The sequence below is a fragment of the Miscanthus floridulus genome, chromosome 2, assembly GCF_019320115.1.
Source record: "Miscanthus floridulus cultivar M001 chromosome 2, ASM1932011v1, whole genome shotgun sequence".
Lineage (NCBI taxonomy): Eukaryota > Viridiplantae > Streptophyta > Magnoliopsida > Poales > Poaceae > Miscanthus > Miscanthus floridulus.
This window is the reverse complement of record NC_089581.1, coordinates 182,463,525-182,465,450: the sequence shown is the minus strand read 5'-3', so window position 1 is coordinate 182,465,450 and position 1,926 is coordinate 182,463,525. Positions and strand designations below refer to the sequence as shown.

The 1,926-nt window shown below is 56.7% G+C and overlaps 1 protein-coding gene across 1 annotated transcript; it reads left to right on the top strand.

Annotated features, from left to right (window-relative positions):
• The first annotated feature begins 544 nt into the window (after nucleotides 1-544).
• On the top strand, nucleotides 545-1,660 carry LOC136537542 (uncharacterized). The gene has a single exon (XM_066529476.1). The coding sequence runs from the start codon at nucleotides 545-547 to the stop codon at nucleotides 1,658-1,660; it is 1,116 nt and encodes a 371-aa protein (XP_066385573.1).
• The last annotated feature ends 266 nt before the right edge of the window (nucleotides 1,661-1,926 follow it).

Below are 1,926 nucleotides of genomic sequence, written 5' to 3'. Positions count from 1 at the left end.
GTCGCCGGCTCACGTAAATGTTAGTTTCAATCCCGAGCACGATCATGATCATGATGTAAATAGGATTAGTGCATTGGCATGTTTACATTTAGGTTTAGTCTTTCAGTTAGCTGGATATGGCTCAGTCGGTGTAGCGCCAGAACCATGCTGCATTCACGGTGCGACGACTAGGTCTCTCGCCACGCACGGATGTAAAATGGCCCCACGCATTAGGCGGGCACGTCGCAGCGTGCACGGGCGTGGCGGGGATAGCGGATCTGAGGATCATGCAAACCATTCAATAAAGAGAACAAAGCAAGTCGAAAACGGCCGCAACAGTGTGCGGCGGAAACACTCTCTCTTTTGCGTTCTATGTGTGTGCGTGTTCTGAGAGAACCGAGAGCTCGCCGGCGTTGCCGATCGCCGTCGTGACAGCCATTCTGGCACACGGTGTCAACATTTGGCATCGGAGCGTTGCATGTTCTATAGTGGCTCGGTGAGCCCACCGTGCGAGCCAGCCCAGAAGAAATTCGTCATCCCTCAGAGGAGCCCGGCGGCAGAGGAGATGGGCGACACGGGAACGTCCGGCGGCGCAGGAGAGCGGGTTCGCGAGAGCTCGCTCATGTGGCCGATGCTCACCCGCTCGAATTATGCAGAGTGGGCGATGTTGCTTCAATGCAACTTTGAGACCCTTGAGATCTGGGACACCATTGATCCTGGCAGCGAAGGTGTGAAGAGATCGTGGGACCGACAGGCCATGGCCGGCATCTTGCGTTCTGTGCCGCAGGAGATGTGGCAGCTGCTCGGCGCAAAGAAAACTGTCAAGGAGGCGTGGGAGGCGGTGAAGAGCATGAGGGTCGGCGCTGATCGCGTGAAGGAGGCCAATGCTCAACGCCTATTGAAGGAATTCAAGAACATAAAGTTCAAGGATTCCAAGACGGTGGACGAGTTCGCCCTGCGCATTGGCGCACTGGCGGTGGACCTGCGCACATCTGGCGAGAGCATCGACGACGCCCGAGTGGTGAAGAAGATGCTACGCGTTCTTCCCCAACGATACGCGCAGATCGCGATCTCGATCGAGACACTACTTGATCTCAAGACCCTCACTATAGAGGAGTTGGTTGGCCGGCTCAAGATGGCGGAAGATCGCCTCAGGATCGAGGCCGTCACTGACAAGGTCAGCAACCTCCTGCTCTCGGAGGAGGACTGGGTGGCGAAGTACCGGCACCGTCTCATGCCAGAGTCCTCTTCATCTGGAGGGAACGGGAAGAAACCCTGGAAGCCGAAGAATGGTGGCGGTGGCGGGCGAGCAGATCACGGTGATCGTGGCGACAAGAAGGGGCCCGTCGTCAAGCTGACGTCCATGGGCACGCCGAGGCGGAAAGGGCGCTGCAGAAATTGCGGCATCTATGGGCACTGGGCGGAGGACTGCAAGAAGCCCAAGAAGGAGTGCAAGGAGGAGGCGCACCACGCCCAAGCCGATGTCGATCATCCATTGATCTTGCTGGCCACGGTGAACGCCGTGTGCGTCCATGCGCGCGACGTCGAGCCGGAATGGGGGTGCGCGACGCGTCACGTCGTGCATCTCAATGAGAAGAAGGTGCATCCAGCAGACGGAGATCAAGATCGTGATGACTGGGTCCTTGACACAGGGGCCAGTAATCACATGATGGGGCGTTGAGAAGCACTGGCGTCGCTGGACACGACAGTGCGTGGCACTGTTCGGTTCGGTGATGGATCGCTCGTCGAGATCGAGGGGATTGGCTCAGTGATGCTCCAGTCCAAAGCTCAGGGACACAAGGTACTCACAGAGGTCTATTACATTCCTAAATTAAAGAGTAATATTGTTAGCTTGGGTCAACTTGAGGAGGGTGGTTGCAAAGTTGTGATTGAAGATGGTTTCTGCAATGTGTATGATGTCGAACGTGCACTGCTAGTTCGAGCACC